At 58.5% G+C, this 19,038-nt stretch overlaps 1 protein-coding gene across 1 annotated transcript in view; it reads left to right on the top strand.

Annotated features, from left to right (window-relative positions):
* The first annotated feature begins 656 nt into the window (after positions 1-656).
* The window catches only part of LOC135877856 (kinesin-like protein KIF21B), a 41,874-nt gene continuing 23,492 nt past the window's right edge, over positions 657-19,038 (top strand). Inside the window, exons 1-14 of the mRNA XM_065403387.1 lie at positions 657-715; positions 2,693-2,915; positions 3,155-3,337; positions 8,537-8,686; positions 10,614-10,748; positions 10,972-11,127; positions 11,548-11,663; positions 12,406-12,601; positions 14,257-14,446; positions 14,611-14,674; positions 15,874-16,095; positions 16,545-16,620; positions 17,325-17,424; positions 17,898-18,089. Of these exons, the coding sequence (XP_065259459.1) occupies positions 657-715; positions 2,693-2,915; positions 3,155-3,337; positions 8,537-8,686; positions 10,614-10,748; positions 10,972-11,127; positions 11,548-11,663; positions 12,406-12,601; positions 14,257-14,446; positions 14,611-14,674; positions 15,874-16,095; positions 16,545-16,620; positions 17,325-17,424; positions 17,898-18,089 (2,062 nt within the window). The remainder of the gene's footprint in view (positions 716-2,692; positions 2,916-3,154; positions 3,338-8,536; positions 8,687-10,613; positions 10,749-10,971; positions 11,128-11,547; positions 11,664-12,405; positions 12,602-14,256; positions 14,447-14,610; positions 14,675-15,873; positions 16,096-16,544; positions 16,621-17,324; positions 17,425-17,897; positions 18,090-19,038) is intronic.

Here is a 19,038-nt window from a genome sequence, read left to right as displayed (position 1 = left end):
AAGGGGAGTCCTCAAGGGCAGGGAGGCCTCTGGGTAAAGGAAGTGGGAGCGAGGACTCGGATCCTTTCGCTAGCCCACTTCACCGGGGTAGTGCAGAAGCCAGGAAAGTTCCCCACAATAGCGGGACCATTCCCCCGCTTACACAAGCAAAGCTGCAGGTCATTTTGTTAGCAGTACATTTCTCTTTGTTGATTCCCGTGTAACAGCAGTATTTTAGTTGTGTGTGTGAAATTACGATTACTTGATCTGATTTGGGTTGTGCGGATGCTGGGGTGGCGCTAATGGCCTGTGAGCTACAGAGGTCAGACTGGCTCATGGTCTCTTCTGGCCTTCAGCGCTGTGATTTAGAAGGTAATGAAGAACTTGAGAGCGAGTACTGAAAAGACCCTTAGCCGAGCTCTTCCCTTCCTGGCTCAGATTGGGTTGATTTTCATCTCTGGCTTCCCCGGTCTCGCTCATGTGGGGTTTGTATTGTCTCTTTCCCTTGTCTGTTTTGATTAGCAATATTCGGATTACCCCAGGGTTTATTTTTAATGACTGATTTTGGGCAAAAATGTTTAAGCCTCGAATTTGTACGATGGGAAACTGCGTCAAGGGAGCTTTTAATGATGTGGATTGAACATGTGCACTGCAGTAGTCTATCTGACAAAGGAACGATGAGTTCTACCGGCTGGGAGCTGACATCAGATGAATTCAGGCTGGACATAAAGCACAGGTTTGTGTTTTATTTGAACAGTGAGGGTAAGTAGACACCAGAACCACTTACCCAGGGCTGTGGTGGATACTCCATCCCTTGAAGCTTTGAAATCAAGAATGTGCATCTCTAATACATCTGCTTTAGCTCACCCACATATCATGGGATTGATTCCGAAGTTACTGGGGAAAGCCTGTGTTATGCCGGAGATGAGACTGTGTGATCAGAATGGTCCCTCTAGGAATTTATAAATAACATTTTAAATGAGTGAGCATGCATTCTTCTAGATCCCTGAATTGGGTGTGCAGTTTGGGGCTGTGCGCAGATGTGGGGGGCTACGTACCTATGCCTTGCAGATTGAGGATCTGCATATCTAAACCAGGTGTTACCTGTCCTAGTAGTTTGTACGTGCCCAGGTCATCCAAACCCGTATTCCAGTTAGGACACTCTGATGCACCCACTGCCATAAATTAGCAGCTGGGACCCCTACGTATCTAATGGGGTGAGGGGTTGCAAGCAGTAAAGGAGTGGGAGAGAGGTCTGGAAGGAGAAATAATCCACCCGAGGGCCCAAGTTGCCCCTGGGAACAGTCTTTAGGGAGCATCCAGCATCTTCTGACCTGACCCACTTATTGTGCAAATGAAAATGGGAGCTGGTCAACACAAACTTTCAATAGCAGCCACGGATTTGGGGTGCCTCTGCTTCTGGGGGGCCCAGCCTGAGACACAGTGGGCCTTGATATTTTTTTTTTCCAGAGGGTTTGAGCACAAGGAAATCCAGCTGACGTCAGTGGGAGCTGCGGGACAGTCAGTACCTCTGGGAATTGGGCCCCAATTGTCTCAAAATGGGCTCCCCAGAAAGAGAAGCCTCCAGAATCAGAGGCCAGTGCTGAAAACATGGGTCTTGCTCTTTCTAGCAGAATGTGAGGAGGAGGGAGATAGGCGTCTGACTAGGCCAGGGAGCCATTAATAAATAGGAAAGGTGCTTCTAAGGGCTGGTCCACACTATCCGCCTAATTCGGCGGGTAGAGATCGATCTTCTGGGATCGATTTATCGCGTCTCATCTGGACGCGATAGATCGATCCCAGAAGCGCTCGCCCGTCGACTGCGGAACTCCTGCTCGCCGAGAGGAGGAAGCGCTGTCGACGGGGGAGCCTGCCTGCGCCGCGTGGACCCGAAGTAAGTACTTTTAGTTCGATATAGGAAACGTCGACTTCAGCTACGCTATTCTCGTAGCTGAAGTTGCGTTTCCTATATCGATCCCCCGCCTCAGTGTGGACCAGCCCTAAGACTTCTGTTAGCCTTGGGCAGGGCCGTGTTTCCTTGTGCTCGTCGTCTGTCAGCAGCCGCCTGTGGTCTCTTGTCTCACAATTGATCATCAGCTCTTTGGGGCAGGGACCCTCTTCTTGTTCTGTGTTTGTACAGCGCCTGGCCCCAGGGGGTCATGATCCATAACTTGGGCTCCTATGAGCTACTGCAAGACCAATAATCATAAGGAACTGTTTTTGTAATAGCAGAAGGATATTTTCCATAAACCTTCCCCCACAATTTACTGTCCCTCATATACCAGTGTGTGTATATTGGGGCCCACCAATATCACTTGCTACGGGCCAAGCAACCATCACATGGGAATTGCTGTCAGTAGCTACTGACTGGGGGGATTTGAACCAGCAACATTGAGGTGACAGTAACACCTCGGTCCCTACCCTTTGTGTGGTCTCTAAGTATCTTACTGCATTAGTCTCAAGAGTCGGGGGGCCACCCTGACCAAATTCCAGCTGCCTTTCTAAAGCCTGCATCCCGCAGGTTCACCTGGGTGTGGTATTCCTGTTCCAGACTGTTACTTTGTGTGGTTAAGCAGCTGCTGCCAGGTTGCAGCCCAGAGGTGGCTGCATTTCACTGGTGGGCAAGGTGGTCCCCCTTGCTGCAGGGATGCAGGGTGCTCTGGGAGAAGTAAGATTGTTGTGTCCTCAGTTGTCTGTCTTCTCCCGCTGGCAGGATCCGTCCCCAGCTGTCAAAGGAGAAGATTGAGGGATGCCACATCTGCACTTCAGTGACGCCTGGGGAGCCCCAGGTGCTGCTGGGAAAGGACAAGGCGTTCACCTATGACTTTGTGTTCGACCTGGACACGTGGCAGGAGCGGATCTACACCACCTGCGTCAGCAAACTCATCGAGGGCTGCTTCGAAGGCTACAATGCCACTGTGCTGGCGTATGGCCAGGTACCGGCTGTCCCCGTCCTGTGTCTCGGCGGTAAACCTGGGCTGTTGCACTGAAGCCAGGCTCGAATATTGGGGGGGCCGTGGGTTGGGATTTTGGGGCATCAACAGAGCTGTTGGGGAATAGTCAGGGAGGGGCGGGTGCAGGTTGGGTTTGGCAGCCCAGGGCTGGAGCTGCAGGGGGCTGCTCTTAGGTTGATGCACCCTGGGGCTGTCTAAGTGCCCGTCCTGTGCCCTTTCAGACCGGCGCTGGGAAGACGTACACCATGGGCACCGGCTTTGACACAAACATCTCGGAGGAGGAGCACGGGATCATCCCGCGGGCCATCTCCCATCTCTTCAGCGGCATCGAGCGGCGCAAGCGGGCAGCGCAGGAGCGTGGCACAGCCGTGCCAGAGTTCAAAGTCAGCGCCCAGTTCCTGGAGGTGGGTGTGAGCGAGGGGGGAGCAAGCTGGGGCCCCAGAACATGAGGAGCTGCCATTCCCACACCCCGGAACAGGGTATGGGTGGGGGTGTCTGTCCCAGCGACCGCAAACCACAGCTGCTCATGCACTGCTTCAGGGGGGCACGTGCTGTGGGCCCTACATAAAATGGTGCTGACTGTTTATGTTCTGGCTTCTCTGGGAGGCAGTGGTGCTGGTTATCTGTGCCCCCTCTGTGTCTGGGAGCTGGAGGGCTGGCTCCACTGCAGTCCGTGTACTCTGCATCCACTTGTCTGCATCCAGATTTGGGCCAAAGTCCAGTTTCTGTACAAAGGATGCAGGTTTTCCCAGCCTTCCCCAGCTGAGCAGGAATTCTCAAGCGCCTTCCACCCCATCTATTGCTTCAGGCTTTCTCATCACCTTGAAAGTAACGTACTGGCCCTTCCCACCTCTTTGCCCTGTTTCTCAGTCTCCAGAGCCTAATTTTAGCATGTTCCTATCATTATCCAAACCTTTCTTATTGCACCTTTCATCTAGAACGATCCCATCATGCCTTGCAGACTGTGTACTTTGTGATTGCTTCAGCTCTTACCCACACGCAGCTAGTTCTGGGGTGGAATATGAAAAAACCAAATGCAGCATCCATCAGCAGTTCAGGACAGGAATGGGTTTAGAATGACTTATCTGGGCGAATGCAGGAAGGCTGTATATAGCTAGCCCCACTGTTCTGACAAAGTTTCTATTTTGGTAATGCCCCAAACGCATGTGGAAAAGCCAGGAGCTTTTCAAAGGATTGGCTTTGCATTTTACTTTCGGATCATGTTGATAGAGAAATGTGTGCTGTGGTATAATCGATCCAGACTATGCCATCCTTGTGTTTAGTGACTAGAGCTGGGTGAGAGGGATTTTGTGAAATCACGGAAAACCACTGTGACACTATTTTGCCAAATCACTTTTGCATAATTTCATGGAATCCTGAAACTTGAGCTTTTTTTTTAGAATGTGTAAAATCTCAAGTGATCTGAAAACTAGTCCCACTTCAACATAGAAATGCCTCCCCTGTTGGAAAAGTGTAGAGGAGAAAGCATCTGCTGTAAGGCTATATAGCCTAGAAAGGACTGAAAGATTGGGAGCAGGGAGGTCCTGAGTCTAATCCCACTGCTGACACAGTGCCCTCAATGATCCTTGTATATCTATCCCTTCAGAGGAGTATTTTCTTGGGCTTCACAACACCTTGATGAATTAGATAAATACCAATGGTCCATTTTACAATGGAGGTACAGATAGTGACTGGCCAAAGATCAGGCAAGCCTGGGTCCGAACCAGAAGTGGATTGCACATCTCCAGATGATCAGGCCCAAACCACTAGAGCACAGAGTTCCCCCTGGAAAGTCTCTGAGCTCCATTTTCTCCATCTGGGCAAAGAGTTGAGACCCGTATGACTTCAGACCCCTGTACCTGGCTGGGTAAGTTACCCCAATAGGAAACCTTCCCGGCTTCCATGACACCCTCCTCATCTCTTCTGCCCCAGATCTGAAGCAGCCGGAAGTGCGACCGTGTTCCCAAGGATCTCTAGCCTTGGCAGGGCTTTGGCTCTTCCCTGAGTGCCTGTGAGCTGGCACGGAAGCAGGACGCGGGAAGACTTCCTGCTCATTGGCACCTCCTTTGAAATCCCTTTGTCGGGGCGAGGCTATTCTGAGTGGTGGTTAACCCTGCTTCTCATTCAGTACGGCGGGGAGTGCCCCTCCGCCAGCAGCGTTGTGTGACTGCCCAGCCCTGGGCATGAGCTATAGGATCCGACACAAGTGCTGCAGTGAACCCTGTGAGATCCCATCTTCCCCAGAGCCAGCCAGTCCTGCTTGTGAATGCCACAGGGTGCTGGGACTCCCACCGCGTAAGTCGCCAAAGGAGATCTCGCTGTTGTCGAAACCTCCTGCTATTCAGCCTACATTTCCCTTTGCTCGATCCCTTTCCTCCCAGCGACACCCACTTTGGGAACGCCCTGTTAGAGTTTATGGGCTTGGGTAACTCCAGTGACTTCAATGAAGCTATGTCTGAGGATCTGGCCCCACTGCACTGGCATGTGGAGAGTTTGTGCAAACTTGGCCAACGCCGTGGCTGCCACGGGGTGGCTGGTGGACCCTTTACGTGGACTGAACCATCCCACCTAGGCTAAGAGGAGCTACATCTGAAAACCCTTCTCCTTGGCCTTGCTGCAGCTCTGTAGGTTCAGCACCAGAAGCCGTCCAGTCTGAAGGCCGGGCTGGCAGATGCTAGCTTCTTGGCTATAGAGAAGCTTTGACAAAGCCCAGAGGCTGCTGGGGCGACAGCAGAGACTCCAGCGCTGCAAGGGTTAATGACACTGGCAGTGCTGGAGCTGGGGGCTGCCTGCTGAGTTTATTGTGTCCTGTCTGTTTTCTGGTCAGGATATTTTTGCCTGTTAAATAGTTTCAGAAACTTAGATGTCTGGGCTTCTGGAGCCTCCAGTCCCAGCATGAGGCAGGAGTTTCCGCCAGACAAACCCCTCTGGTCTATTTCAGAGTCACCCGTTCGTATTCCCCCGGCAGGCTGTGCCCAGCCTTGCTCGCTCCAGGCGATCCACAGAATCACAGTGACCGCGAAGGCCCTAGTGTAGGCAGAGCTCAGGCTTTACCGTCGCATCATCGAGACCCAGCTGGTATCTAGCGCTTTGCCTCAGGAGAGCTCAAGGTGCTTTACAAAGGAAGATCAGTATCATGATCCCATTTTACAGATGGGCAAACTGAGGCACTGAGAGGGGGAGTCACTCACCCAGCAGGCCAGTGGCAGAGCTGGGAACAGACCAGAACCCAGGTCTCTGTAGTCCTAGGCCAGTGCTCTAGCCACTAGGCCACACTACCGGCTCCTCGGCTGGCTGGCTGGCTGCAGCTGCACGAGATGGCCAGGGTAGATAAGGCCTTCTTTAGCTGCCTGCTTGGCTGCTTTGCCAGAACATCACTACGCATGCAGGGACCGGCTCAGCTGGCCTATAGCGCCTGTCGTCTCCACGCTGAACACCCACGCTCCCTGCAAACCCAGCAGGGTAGCGCAGTCCTGTGGGGACTGGTTTGCCCCAATGTCCCCTCTCCCGCAGTGGGGTGTGCTGATAGCTGCCCTCCACCCCAGAGGTGGCTGCATCTCGGCACCGTGGTATGCACAGCTGGAATAAAAGGTGCTCTCGTTGGGGTGATAGTGGGGGTCCGTTAAAGCTCCCGAGGCTGCCAGCATGCAAGGTAATTACCTGTGCTGTTGTATCTGCTGTGCTCTTACCCGTGTCCTGTGACCTCTCCGGGCAGGTTCATTAGAGGGGAGGCTTTACTCCTCTGGAGCTAACTTCCAGGGACAGTGGAACGGATTAGCCTTATCTTCAGAGCCGTTCTGCGGTGCTTTCCCGCTAGCCCCTGAGCTGGGATCCTTGCAATGAACTGCGTACGGGCCTAATGCCAGCCAGGTGCCAGGACTCCTGGCTTCTACCCCTGGTTCTGCCCCTGACTTGGCATGTGGCCTTGGTGAACTCACTGCTCCACTCTGTGTCCTGGGCCAGGGCCCAGACCCTGTGATCGGAACATGGCCTCCCAGCATCTCTGGCGAAGGCCGGGTGGGCGAGAGGCCCAGGTTGAGATCTGCAGCCTGTCTAGCACCACAAGCAGTGAGGCCCCAGCCCAGCTTCCTTCTGGGACTTCAGCGCACCACCCACCCTGTTAATGATTCGCTGGATTCTCGTCACTTACGCAAATGGGCAGGTCCCAGCCTGTGCCACCCATAGAACTGTCAGCCAGCCGGGCGAAGGAATGGGAGGCCAGGCACGCCCACCACTCCAGGGCAGGATCCCATCTGCAGGTGGTGGCTGGGGAAGGGGGACGGCCGGGTCACTTTACCTATCCCTCGTGTAGGGTCACAGCCTGGATCAGCCCTACGGCAGGATTTCGGAGACCTGGGGTTTTCCTCCCTGCTCTGCCATGCATGCCCAAGGTAACTCTCTGGGCACGTCCCTTGGTCTCTCTGGCCTCCGTTCCCCATCTGTACAATGAGGCGTGAGGATAAATACGGTAGATTGTTAGGTGCTTGCATATTAGGGTAAAGAGGGGCCTGTTAATATCGTAGATGGGGTGAAGCCTGTCTGTTCTACGCTGCTCTGCCAAGGAGGAGCCACTACATAGCCCCTCTGGACCTGGGCCTTCAGGGGGCTTCCTCTGAGCCCACCCGTTCTCCTGCCCTGTAGTGACTGGGATGGGCTCAATGCACCTGCCCTGCTGTTCTTGCCCCTTCCCCCGATTAGCCACAGGCACTAAATCCATTTCTCCTCCGCCGCCGCCTTCTGCTCAGTGCTCGCCCCTTCCATGTTGCTCCTGCTCCCAGCAGGGGAGCAGTAGCTGGGCTGGTGATACACCGCTTGCTTGCAAAGCTAATCCAGGGCAAGGTGCAGAATTGGCTCTGGCTTCCCTGCCTTTGGGGACCTCCCGGCTTGGAGCCCTAATTAGCCCCTTTCTCCACCGGGGCAGGTCAATCTGTCAGTGATGACACCCCCCCCCCCACCCCACCCCACCCCCGGCGGGCCAGGCCTGACTTGCTGGGCTCTGGATAATTACCCTGCTCGGACTCTAGTCCCAGATAACTAGGGGGACAGCAGGGTCCCCAGACGTACGGACAGTGCTGGGTGACTGACGGCCATGGCGATGGGGGGAATGCCAGGTGCGGTGAGCTGGCTCCTCGGCCTCCTGTCTGCTCTCTGAGAGCTTTTAAGGAGAGAGCAAGGCCTAGTGGGCATGGCCTGGGAGCTAGGATGCCTGGGTTCTTTCTATTCCTGGTTCTGCCACTGGTTTGGCGCATGGCCTTGGGGAACTCACTGCTCCAGTCTGTGCCCTTAGCTAGGGATCATCGGGACAGCACGCTGGCACTGTGCTGCTCTGCGTGTGCTGGGTAGGGGAGGCCTTGAGGAGGGGGGGGACCCAAGAGGCATTGGGGGGGAGGTTGGGAGTACCTGGAGGAGAGGTGGGGGGGACGACCCAGGAGGCATATGGGGGAGGTCGGGTTACCTGGAGGGAGCCAGGAGGCCCCAGGGGTCTGAGCACGGCCCCTGTGCACCCCGCAGTGGCGGGAGGTAAGTTGTGAAGCCCCATGCCAGGCTCTGCAGCAAGCCTCGTGCCGCCCAGTAACCCGCTGCCCTGTCTCCCTCCCCCACAGCTCTACAACGAGGAGATCCTGGACCTGTTCGACAGTGCCCGGGACCCTGACTCCCGCCACCGCAAGTCCAACATCAAAATCCATGAGGATGCCAGCGGCAGCATCTACACCACGGGTGTCACCTCCCGCCTCATCAGCTCCCAGGATGAGGTGGGTGACGCCCGGGACCTGGCTGCTGCGGGGGGGTCGGCTGCTCTGGATCGCCGGAGAGCGGGCAGGGGCAGAATGGAGGGGCCGGGTGCTGTGAGGGGCAGAGCCCCCAGTGACGACAAGGGGAGTCAGGCGCTAGCGTGCCCCAGCCCCAGGGCAGAAGCTCTCCTAGCCAGCTGTCCGAGGCTCTGGCTGCCGCCGCCCTGGGACAGACACACTCAGGGTGTGGCATTGACATGTGCCCGGCTGATGCGCCCCTGGGTGGCATCAGGGCACTGCACCAGGATGCCGAACGCTTTGGATTTTCCTGTGGTGGCTTCGCGGTACAACTGTGCCCCTGCTCCCAAAGCTGGTCTGGAGGGGCGGAGGGGGATGGACTGTGAATGGATTTTCCCTCCCCCCCCCAAAAAAACTGCTCTACTAGCCCCCCCTCGAAGGAGAATTGTCCCCCTGCTGATCCCAGCCCTCTCCTGTTGCCCACACTCAGCAGCCCCCCTTGCAGCAAGAAGGGAGCCTAGCTTGGACAGAGTTAACTCTCTCCTTGCCAGTCCCCAGAGGGGAGGGATAGCTCAGTGGTTTGAGCATTGGCCTGCTAAACCCAGGGTTGTGAGCTCAATCCTTGAGGGAGCCATTTAGGGAACTGGGGTAAAAATCTTTCTGGGGATTGGTCCTGCTTTGAGCAGGGGGTTGGACTAGATGACCTCCTGAGGTCCCTTCCAACCCTGATATTCTATGATTCACTCCCTACCCCTTCAATCTGTGTGCTTGGATCCTTCCTTCTCTCCAGGCCCCCGCTCCTGCCCTCTGTGCCATGTGGTGCAGGGCCTAGCGAGAGCCATCCCGCTGGCATCCTCAGTGCCCACGTGCTCGTCCCCTGTTACCCGAGGGCAGGCGTCTGGGTCCATGCCCAGCCCTCCCATGCCCCCTTGTGTCGTTGGCACGTGGTACCTGTCTCCCATGGGAGCAGCGTCCTGGGGCGAAGGGGGGGTGGGAATGCAGCCCCCGTCCTGTAGCGCCGGGGCGAGGGAATCGCTCACCTAGCACGCAGTACGAGCCGTTTGTTAACCAGGCATCGCTGCAGGAGGCTCTGGTCCCAGGGGAGATGAGTCAGGCCCAAAGACAGGACTGTGAGCACGTGAAGCCGGGACGCGTCTCTACTGCTGCCTCAAGTGGGTAGCTCCTGGCACAAGCGCATGGAGGGGGTTGGTCCTGGAGAAGCCCTTGCCCTGTGCGTTGTCTGTGAGCGGGAACGTCTCCCAGCCACTGGGGATAGCAGAAACGACCCTCAGGACCTGGAGGTCAAATGCCTCCTCTGCTGCCCCTGGACACTTCGTGTGCAGCAGAGAGCACAGGGGGCAGCGTAGATCAGTGCTTAGGACTCTGGGCTGGGCCCTGGGAGAGCTGGGTTGTTACCCACCGGGCCACTTGCTGCGGCGTAACCTTTGCAAGTCCCTTCTCTGTCAGTTGCGTGGGGCTGGGGCTGGGGTGGTCTCTCAGCATTTGTACAGCACCTAGCACACCAGGGCCTCGGTCTGTAGAGTGTCACGTTACTCGCCATGGCTGTGCATGGGCGGGTTCCCAATCCCGTCTCCGAGCACACAGACCCTGAGTTAGCCTCCGCCCTGGCCTCTTGCCTGGGGTTTGGCTTTCCTGGTGACTCGTGAGCGGGGCTGTTCCGGGGTCTCCCTACAGTGCCTGCTCCCTTGTTCCCTGTGGCCACTGGGCAGGGATCTCCCAGCGCGGGGCCCTGGCACCCGGGCCTGGATGGCTCGGCAGGAGAGCCTGCATGCCATGCAGGGGCTTGGCTGCCCCCATCCCAGGGTGACTATGGCACATTGACCTAGGGTGCCCTCCCCACTCTGGCATCTCCCCACCTCCCAGCAGGCTGGGGTGGACATTTCTTTGAACCCTTTCCTTGTTGTTGCAGCTGATCCAGTGCCTGAAGCAGGGAGCTCTGTCCCGCACAACCGCCAGCACCCAGATGAATGTCCAGAGCTCCCGCTCCCACGCCATCTTCACCATCCACCTGTGCCAAATGCGAGTCTGTGCCCAGCCCGACCTGGTGAGACTGCGCGAGAGGGACAGGGGAGCGCCCTTCGCCCCACAGCACGGCAGGCGTGAGCCGCTGTCAGGCTAGTTCCTACGTCTCCCTGCCACGTGCTGGTTGACAGCGGAGCCGCAGCGGGCTGCTCTGCGAGGGGGCGGGTTGGGATCTATCATAGCAGAGGGATAAAGCCCCGTTCCCCTGCGGGAGGCGCTGACGCTGCAGCCTGTCTGCTTGCCAGGTGACCGGCCTTCCAGAGGGATCCCAGGCCACCAGCGAGTACGAGACCCTCACCGCCAAGTTCCACTTCGTCGACCTGGCTGGCTCGGAGAGGCTGAAGCGGACGGGAGCTACGGGCGAGAGAGCCAAGGAGGGCATCTCCATCAACTGCGGCCTGGTAGGCTCTTAGCGGGTGGAGGAGACTGGGACAGGCTGCAGTGGATATAAAGGGGCTGCTGGACACAGACAGACCCTGCCTGGCTCACTAGCTCCCAGACTGAGCCACCACGGGTCACCACTAGGGGTCGCGCGGTGGACTCGGTGGTGAGGGATGGGGCAACTAGCTGCGCTACCCAGCACTGTCCCCAGTAGGGGTAGATTCCTGGATCTGGGGACTCAGGAATAACGTGGAGGCAGGAGAGGGGCTGCACACTGGCTGGCTGGTATAGCTGCACTGACTGGCTGCTAGTGCATTGGTCCAGAGCCCCCCGCTCCCTGGAAAGAGGTGGCTCTGATCACCCTGAACTTTGTTTTCTACAGGGAGGGGCCCTCCCCAGCACGGGGCGAAAACTCAGTCCCTTCCGTTTTTTGTTGGCAGCTGGCGTTGGGAAACGTCATAAGCGCCCTTGGAGACCAGAGCAAGAAAGCGGTGCACGTACCCTACCGAGACTCCAAACTGACCCGGCTCCTCCAGGACTCGCTTGGGGGGAACAGGTAACAGGCACCCTGAGCCAGGGCGTGGGGTCACCCAGCGGGTGTCAGCTTCAGCTGGGTGTGTGTGACCCAGAATGGAAGAGCTGTGCCCTCGCTGGGTCTGCACCCTGGGAGTGTTGCCTGAGGCGGGTGGGGGATTTCTGAGTAACAGGAGGGCCGGTCGGGCTCAGGGATGGACCTGAAGTGCCGTGTGGGTTTCCTGGGGTGGCGTGTTGCTGAGGGTCCGGTGGAGTCTCCATAGTGACTTTTCGAAGGTAATTATCTCGGCTCTCTTGGTCCCGGGCCCCAGACACAATTAGGCAGCTTTCGTGGAATTAGCTCTTGCAAAATGCGTCTGAGCCCTTCGTGATCTGGGACTTGGCAGCTGAGTTTCCCAGCACGGGATTGCTCTAATCCCTCCCCCTTCCTGTCTCAGTGATGCCCCGAATGCCCTGCCGTGGGCTGCCCGGGGTGGCGACTCCCTGAACACCACTTTGTAATGAGCAGGGGAGGCCACCCAGGGTTCTCTTTGCCAGCGCAAAGCAGGCTGCTGCCTGAGCCACACTCCCAGCCTGTGCCGGCCCAGGGTGGAAGGGGCCCACACCCCGTTTATAAAGTAAATAAAGGCCAAAGGGGGTTGTGGCTGGAGCTGCCAATAGGCACCCATGTGCCAGCGTTGGAATTGGCTGATCTGACGTGGCCCAGGTGCTGCATTGTTTGATGGCAGCTCCAGCTGACCCCGTTGGCTCTCCGTCCTCCCTAGCCAAACCATCATGATCGCCTGCATCAGCCCCTCTGACCGGGACTTCATGGAGACCTTAAACACGCTCAAGTACGCCAACCGGGCTCGCAACATCAAGAACAAGGTGGTGGTGAACCAGGACAAAACCAGCCAGCAGATCAGCGCCCTGCGGGCCGAGATCGCCCGCCTCCAGATGGAGCTCATGGAGTACAAGGCGGTAAGGGGCGGCTGAGCAGGTGAAGCCTCGTGTGTGTACGGCCCACTCGGGTCACCAGCGAGGATCGAACCCAGGACCTTCCATGCCGGCCCCTGCCGCTTGGGCTAATGGAGTAACTCCACTAACTGAGTTTGTGGCAGGCTGTTGTGGTTGCTGGGGCTGGCTGCTAGAGGGAGACCTACTTGCATGTACAAAGCCTGGGTATGACCTGGACTCCTCGCTGTCACAGGTTCAAATCCCAGCTGTAGCAACACAGCCTCGAATGGCATGGGGAAAGTATTCCTGCCTCCCCTGCACAGATCTGGCCCCATGCTGTGTGTACAGCTACTCCTCTGCTGGTCTTGGCCAGCACCATGCCCTCCTGGGTGCGGTGTATGCTGTGGCACTGGGCTCCACCCCACTGGGCTCCACTCCACTGGGCTCCACAGATGGCTGTGTTTCAATGGTGCTGTAGTTTGTGGGTAGGATGCAAGGGACTATGGCGAGGTAGGCTGTTAAAGGGCTGTATGTCATGTCTGAACAGGGAGAAGGCTTCAGGGTATCTTTCGGAGCTGGGAAGGCACCTCCTGCTTTATATCCCTGTCCTGTGCGGCATATCAGACATCCTGCTTCATGCTGAGCTTGTCTGGACTGGTTTCCCATGAGCACCAGCCCTTAAGCAGCCAGAGGTTGCTATTGAGCTGAGTCATGTATCTCCCCAGCCCGAGAGGAAGGATGGCCCAGTGGTCATGGCACTGGCCTGGGACTTGGGAGCCCTGCGTTCAATTCCTTGCTCTGCCACAGACTCCCCGTGTGACCTTGGGCAACTCCCTCAGCCTCAGGGCCTCAATCCCCATCTGCCCAGCCGGGGTCAGAGCACTGCCCTGCCCACTGGGGGTGCATGAGGGTAAATGCATTAAACTGGGAGGTGCTCAGCTCCTGCCATCATGGGGCTCAGATCAGAACCTTACCTGAGTAAAAGGCACTTACAGCATGTCAGCTGCTCCCTGTTTCTGCCGTCCCCCGAGCACGGCCTTCCCACGGGCACGCCTGCCATTTTTTGAGTCTCTACCTTTTCCCTGCTCCTCTTGCTGTGACCCATCTTTAAGGTGACCATATTTCCCACAGGGAAACCAGAACACCCCGTGGGGCTGGCCTGAGCCCCTCCTCCTCCTCCCCCGCCCCCCACGGGGCTGCCTCGAGCCACTCGCCTGAGTCCCTCCCCCCATGTGGGGCTGGCCTGAGCCACTCACGCGAGCCCCCCATCCCTGTGCAGAGGGTAGGCAGGGCTGGGGCGAGCAGCAAAGCACATATGGGATAGGTCGACTATTTCCCAAAGGCTGGGGCTGGCGTCGCTGCTCACCCGAGCCCTGCCTGCCCCCTGCTGGATCCCGGCCTCCCCCCCACGTTCCTCTGCACCCCACTTTCTTGACAAAACTGGGTGTTTGTCCCGTTTGCCCTTGGAGACAAATGCCCACTTTTGCCAAAAAAAAAGTCGGGACGCCCGGGACATGGCTTAAAAAAGGGACTTGTCCCAGCCGAAACGGGACGTAGGGTTACCCTACCCATCTTCCTCAGTGCGGCGCCATTGAGCACGTGGCCGGCTGGGTTCGGCCAGGGCTGACGGACGCTGTGGCTTTGCCCTCTCTGCATCTCCCTTTCTCCTCTCCCCGCAGGGCAAACGTGTGATCGGGGAGGACGGCGCCGAGGGCTACAGTGACTTGTTCCAGGAGAACGCCATGCTCCAGAAGGAGAATGCCACCTTGCGCATGAGGGTGAAGGCCATGCAGGAGGCCATTGATGCCATCAACAGCCGGGTCACCCACCTGATGAGCCAGGAGGCCAATTTGATACTGGCCAAGGCAGGTAAGGATGGGCACCTCCGGAGGATGTGTATGCGAGGTGGGGCATGCGGATCGGTCCCACGAAAATTACAGCCACCCCGGAGCTCAGGTCCAAGGGCAGCTGAGTGGCAGCCCAGCTGCTAGGAGTTTCTGATCTAGTCCGTGATCCTAATTCTGTCCCTCCAGGTGATGGCAACGAGGCCATCGGCGCCCTGATCCAGAACTACATCCGGGAGATCGAGGAGCTCAGGTGGGCGTGGGCCACGTTCTCTCCTTCCGCCCGTCTGGGGGGGCCACGTATCGCGTGCAGCTTGAGAGGACCTGCAAAGAGGCAGTGCGGGCTAGCGGGGGGGCTGCTGACCTGGGGCTCTGGAGGCCCAGATTCCCTCTCTGGCTCTGCCGCTCCCGGTGCCGCGGGCACTGGGTTCAAATAGTAGGCTGGCATCGCAGCTCTGCCAATGACCTTGGGCAAGTCACTTCCCCTCTCTCTTGCCTTTGGTCTGATGCGACCATTTAGATTGTCGGCACTTTGGGGCAGCGCCCGTCTCACGGGTGTGTGCAGCACCTGGCACAACAGGGCCTTGATCCCGTCTCTCTCGGTGCTGCTGAAATATAAATAAAAGCCCCACATTCGAGATGGAAATGTCTCCATCCTGTAGGGCGTCCTGTCCGGCCCTTGTGCTCCCAAGCTTTCTCTGGAGCCTTGGCTGATCCAGACTTAAATGCCTCCCAGGGGTACATTGAAATGCAGTCTGATAGCTAGTGCTGCTCATAAATGTGGATTCCGTGCTGGAGAAACTGACAACCCCGGAGACAGGAATCCCCTCACTCATTCTGGGCCAGATTCTCAGCTGGTGTAAAATCAGCTTTGTCCCACTGGGGTCCCTGGAGCAATGCCGATTTACCCCCCTCCCGCTGAGGATCCAGACCCCTGTCCGTAATGCTAGAAAACAGAGGTGCCCCACCCTGTCTAGCGCAGCCGCTGCTGAAGATTAACCCTTAGGCTGCCATGTCAGCGTATCACCGTGGCTGTTGAGAACTGGCTGTCGGCCATAGGGTTGCTTCTCTCCCGTTAGCGTTCAGGCCTGGTGGGAAGCCCTGGGGCCTTTGTGACGAGGCCTGGGCTGCATTGCCATCTAAGGGAAGGCACTAAATCCGTGAAGTGGCATCTGCTGTGACTCTTTGCTCCCACAAGAGGCATGCAGATGGTTAGTGGTGGCCATGCCAGCTTTCCTTCCCTGCAATGTCCTTCTGCAGCCCCCCTCCCCGGGAGCAGAGCCCTGAGCCCCTTTGACCAAGCTGAGCGAGGGCAGTTTAGGTTCCAGACACACACTCTCCCGGTCACCCCTCCTTAGAGGTTGGGGGGAGGGGGTGTCTTTTCCCCTGGGGTGTCTGGACATCTGCCCAGGGCAGCAGATCTCCGTAACCAAAAGCCCCTCCGATCCCCAGGACAAAGCTCTTGGAGAGCGAAGCCATGAACAAGTCGCTCCGCCGGAGTCTGTCGCGGGTCTCCTCCAGGCCCCCGTACTCCCTGGGCTCGTCTCCAGGCCCAGGCCTGGGGGCGCTCAGCAGCCCCGTGGTCTCCATGGAGGCAGAGGCCACCGAAGTCCTCCGGCGGGCCAAGCAGGACCTGGAGCGGCTGAAGAAGGAGACCAGGCAGCGGAGGAAGAGGTGATGGCCAACTCCTTGCTGGGGACAGAGGGGGGGGGGGCTGTTCTGGGTGCTCCCACCCCTGGCTCTTCATTATTATGGCTATTGGGATGCCCACTTCTCCCTTGGCTTCCAGCCCTGGCACCCTCCAGCCCCCATCAGCCCTGCTGGTCCAGACATTGTCCTGCCCCATCCCTGGGAAGCCAAAGCCATACAGCAGAGAATCAGGACTCCTGGGTTCTTTTCTCAGCTCTGCCTCTGACGTGCCACATGACCTTGGGTGAGTCCCTTCCCCTCCTTGTGCCTCAGTCTCCCCATCTGGTAACACTGCCTGGCCCGTCTCTCTGGAGGGCAGTGAAGCTGGGTTCCTGAAGGGCTCTGAGATGGAGGGTGTTGGGGATGTATGGTCTAAGGGGACCGTGTGCCAGGGCTCCCCTGTCACCGGGGTTCATCCTGTCTCTTCCTGGCAGCCCGGAGAAGGAGGCCTTTAAGAAGAGGCCAAAGCTGCAGCAGGAGAACGGGGAGGAGACGGACGAGAACGAGGAGGTGAGGGAGGCTTCCCCCGTGGAGTGGGGGGTGGGAGCCCGGTTGCTAGCCAGAATGCCAGCGGCCTTCTCTGTGCCTCGCCGGCGCTTGGGGCAGCTGTGTCCTGCCGCACCCTGGGAGGTGGGGCAAATCCCAGCCTGTCTGTGGGAGTCGCAGGGGATCCGGGGGGCAGGGGCAGGGTCCATGACCACCCCCCCATAGGGCAGCCAGTCTGCTGCTGTTTGGCCCCGCCTAGGTGTGGAGAATGGGGGCAGGGCATGGCTGAGGATGGCGGGTAAGACAGTCCCCTCTGCCCCCTGGCAGTGCCCTGTGCCATCTGACACCCTGGCAACAGGTGGGGCAGGGCAACTAGCCACAGGCCTTTCCATGCAGCTGGGCTTTGTCCCGTGAACCGTGTCCCCTCTGCCCCAGCCGTCCCGGAGGTTCTCATCAGGCCCTTCATTTTCAGCTGCCATCTCAGCAGGGAGGGTGGGGGGAGCTCCCCAGACATGGCCCACTCCCTTTGCACACAGGGATCAGCCCTGCCCCTGGCCCCGGGACAAACGTCCTCTCTCCTGCCTCTGCCTGGCACTGGTTTCCGAGGCAATCGCTTTAATTCCCCCACATCTGGGGGTGGCGGATGGGGAGAGGCCTGAGCCCCTGCGACGATAGGAGAGGGGCCGAAGGCTCCTGATCTCTGCCCTAACCCTGCGCTTGTTTCCCAGGAGGAGGAGGAGCGGGAGGAGAGTGGCTGTGAGGATGAGGACGAGGATTCGGGCAGCGAGGAGAGCCTGGTGGACTCGGACTCCGATGTGGAGGAGAAGGGTAACTCGGAGGGCACGGCGCCCAGCTCTGTGCTCAGGCTGGGACCGGGGATATCTGCAGTGACTCAGGGCTGTGCCCCTTTTGGGGAGGTGGTAGGCGGCTGCAGTGGGCCTGTAGGGTGAGCTGGGCAGGTCTTGGCTGGAGGTGCACAAGGTGCCAGTCAGGGTGGTAAGGTGGTCCGGCTCAGCTGGTGCTCAGTGGCACAGGCCTGGCTGCCAAGCTCTGTCCCTTCCTCCTCAGCCCCCCGCATTCGCCTCCGGGTACCCAGGCAAGGCTAAGACCGCAGGAGCGAGATGCCATCCCCTCTGAGTCCTGCCTCATCTGCCTCCTTTCCTCTGCAACGCCAGAGTCCATAGGGGACCCGTGAGCCAGGCACTGCCCCTCCCCTCTCCAGGCCGGCCCAGGGCTGCCTGGCTCTCTCCTCCTGACCTCCCCGGGGCTGCCTGGCTGACTGACTCTCCCCCCACCTCTAGTGGTGAATTTCCAGGCTGATCTGGCCGACCTGACCTGCGAGATCGAGATCAAGCAGAAGCTGATTGACGAGCTGGAGAACAGCCAGCGGCGCTTGCAGACCCTCAAGCACCAGTACGAGGAGAAGCTAATCCTGCTGCAGAACAAGATCCGCGACACCCAGCTGGAGAGGGACCGGGTGCTGCAGAACCTCAGTACGGGCAGTGCCCCCTCCACCCCCCCGGCTCATCCCACCGCACGGGTCCTCTGAGCCAGCGCTGGCAGGAGAAACCCTGGGGTTCTCCCGGCGCCCAATGAGGCCCAAACTGGGCCGCTGCCCCCTGCATTCCATGCCCCTCTTGCGGTCCCCAGAGATTCCCGCTGGCTGCTCAGTGTCTGGCTTCCCAGCTCCTGGGATCGATCCTTCTCCTCAGCTGTGTGCCACTTGTCCCGCCTCTTGATCAGGGCTGGGCCTGGTGACCCCGTGACCTCCCAGCTGTGCAGCCCGCTGGCTGTGGGGAGACAGTGGGTGTAGGGCCCAGGGAAAGTCCCTTCCCTCGGAGGAGCTCCAAGCTCTGACACGCGTCAGGGAGACAGGGCCAGGCAAAGAGGCAAAGCCACCTGGCATCTGTGGCCAAGCTCCCAGCTGCTCCCGACTTCCTCCCAGCGAGGAAACTGTGGCTCTCCAATGCAGGAGCAGCAGCGTAGCCTGCCCATGCAGAGAGCTCCATCTCCAGGGCTTTTCAGTCCTGGGCATCTTCTCCGAGTGGGGCAGCTGATGCTATAACTGAGACTTTAGTGATTGAGACACCTGCCCCCAGCTGAGTCCCACCAAACTCATTTCAGCAGCATCCCCCTCTGGGCTGAACAGCAATGGCTGCCTGGAGGAGAACAGTGTGCACCCAGTCCCTGGAGCGGTGCGGTCCCTGGCACACGCCTGGCACTGCTCTGCTGCCGGGGTTATTGGTCTAAAATAGGCCCATGGTTCTGGCTTGCAGGCAATGACTGGTCTGGGCTACTCGGCCATTGAACATCTCTTGAGCTGCTGGACCAGGCAGACTTGTCCCTGGAGGCCAAGAGTTAATCTAAAGTGCCCCCCACTGAGGGTGCTTTCCCTGGGGGCCTGGTGGGTCCAGGGGGCAGCTGGGTGGGATGCAGCGTGAT

The sequence above is a fragment of the Emys orbicularis genome, chromosome 4 (assembly GCF_028017835.1).
Source record: "Emys orbicularis isolate rEmyOrb1 chromosome 4, rEmyOrb1.hap1, whole genome shotgun sequence".
NCBI lineage: Eukaryota > Metazoa > Chordata > Testudines > Emydidae > Emys > Emys orbicularis.
The sequence above is the reverse complement of the archived record's forward strand: the minus strand, read 5'-3'. Positions and strand labels throughout refer to the sequence as shown.